Source organism: Pundamilia nyererei, unplaced genomic scaffold (assembly GCF_000239375.1).
Source record: "Pundamilia nyererei isolate P.nyererei 1_Seehausen unplaced genomic scaffold, PunNye1.0 scaffold00012, whole genome shotgun sequence".
Taxonomy (NCBI): domain Eukaryota; kingdom Metazoa; phylum Chordata; class Actinopteri; order Cichliformes; family Cichlidae; genus Pundamilia; species Pundamilia nyererei.
This window is the reverse complement of record NW_005187413.1, coordinates 6,358,583-6,360,348: the sequence shown is the minus strand read 5'-3', so window position 1 is coordinate 6,360,348 and position 1,766 is coordinate 6,358,583. Positions and strand designations below refer to the sequence as shown.

Here is a 1,766-nt window from a genome sequence, read left to right as displayed (position 1 = left end):
GATGACTGATAACGGAGACGAAGACAACAGACGATGAGGACAAGGAGGAACAGGGGTTTAAATGCACCAAAGTGACAGTCAGAGAGAACTCGGGAGTCGGGACAACATTTAAGGATGCAGGGACTGACAGAGACAGGTTTATCTTGCCTGGCTGGGCAACTCTCTGGGTGCTCAGCACCCCCAAAGCTCTGATCCTGGAATCGCCCCTGGTATAACTAACGACACTATAACGAGCAGCTCCACGGTCTGTGCATCCGTGTGGACAGACTGTTTTCTGGTGAGGAGCAGTCCTGGGATGTGCGCCAGTAGTGGTGATAATAAGCTCCGTATGCGAAAAGTATGCACTGTGGGACTTTCTGCGCACTGCAGCGGTTCGGTACTGCGTTACGTAACAGGTGTGTAGTCTCCGCTGAGACTGGCTCGTGAAAACCACGCTGACTCCGGCTCCACGCCCTGCGCTTTGACTGAAAGGCGGTTCTTGAGCTTGTTTTCTAGTCCACCTTCTTATACCAGTGGCATTTGTTACGATGGTTTAACCGACTGCTTCTCGTGTAAACATTTACTAATATAACGACTTTTGGGATGTTTTACTTACTTTACTCCTTATTACACTGAGATCATCACATGGCGTTTACTTTGTAACTTGTTCTGATTGGTAAACTTGCTGCCCTGTTCCAAAACACTGTTGCATTGATCCAGCGCACTTTTTGTTGTTTGCTTCTGTCATGCGCCTAAAACTCTGCAGATTAATCAGTAAAATTCAAATTAGGCTAGAAAAAAAGGCGAAAGCAACTTTCTTTGTAATAAAAAAACAGAATAAATCTGGCAATGTATTTTTTTTTAAATAACCTGTGGGACAGAAGGAAACGGGGATGAAAACTAAGCTGCTTATCAACCATTTAATATGTTTTTCATCCTCTAATTAGACCCACCCCTAACCAAGAAAAAGTCATCTGCGATTAATAAAACAATAGTCTACTGGTCATTCTGTTTCCTCTCTCTCTCTCTCTCTCTCTCTCTCTCTCTCTCTCCCTCTGATTTTTATTATGGGAACAAAGAGTTTCGGAGGTTCAGACGTTGCACTGCACTTTGGTTAAGTAAGGGGGAGAATAACAGAAATACTCACCCCCGCCATTCTTGTAGCAAAGATATGGAAATCTCCACACGTTGCCAAGTCCAATAATAGCACCGGCCACAGACAGGATGAACTCCTTTTTGCTGCCCCACTTGCCACGCTCTTCTACAGTTTTTGAAGTGGTCTTTGTGGAGGAATGGAAGAGCCTGCACAGAGAGTCTGCCATGCTGCTGTGCAGAGAGCTTACCTAATGGTAAAACTGACACAAGTCCCCGAGTTTCTGGAGTGACGGGCTGGGGACCGTGTCATGCAGATGTGCACGAGCTTACCTAAATGTTACCCAATTGTTACCTAACTGTCCGACTGTGAGGCCAAAAACCGAGCTTTGCAAGACTGTCAGCAGCCGACTATTCAGTGAAGTCCAGCTCCCTCCTTAATTGTTTTTTGTTTTGTTTTTTGTTCTGATAGAATTCTTTCAACATGTAGCAATTCGCGGTGCGTGCAGATGTTATAACATGACCAACAGCCTATAGGGACAGTGCGAGCATGACGGTGAAGAAACGTGCTTACCTGTCAAAATCCGTTACGCCCACAGGTGTTCCGTGGATGTGGGCGTGCTCGGTATCTGTCCTGCGGGAAAAGAAAGAAAGAAAGAAACACACACACACACACACACACACACACACACACA

The 1,766-nt window shown here is 45.7% G+C and overlaps 1 protein-coding gene across 2 annotated transcripts in view; it reads right to left on the bottom strand.

The window, feature by feature from the left end:
- The window catches only part of LOC102207192 (sodium- and chloride-dependent GABA transporter 2-like), a 16,879-nt gene extending 15,157 nt beyond the window's left edge, over positions 1-1,722 (bottom strand). Inside the window, exon 1 of one of the 2 annotated variants that reach the window (XM_005724693.1) lies at positions 1,127-1,722. In XM_005724693.1, the coding sequence (XP_005724750.1) occupies positions 1,127-1,301 (175 nt within the window). In that variant the 5' untranslated portion in view covers positions 1,302-1,722. The remainder of the gene's footprint in view (positions 1-1,126) is intronic. The other variant, XM_005724695.1, reaches the window with a different exon arrangement.
- Positions 1,723-1,766: the final 44 nt, after the last annotated feature.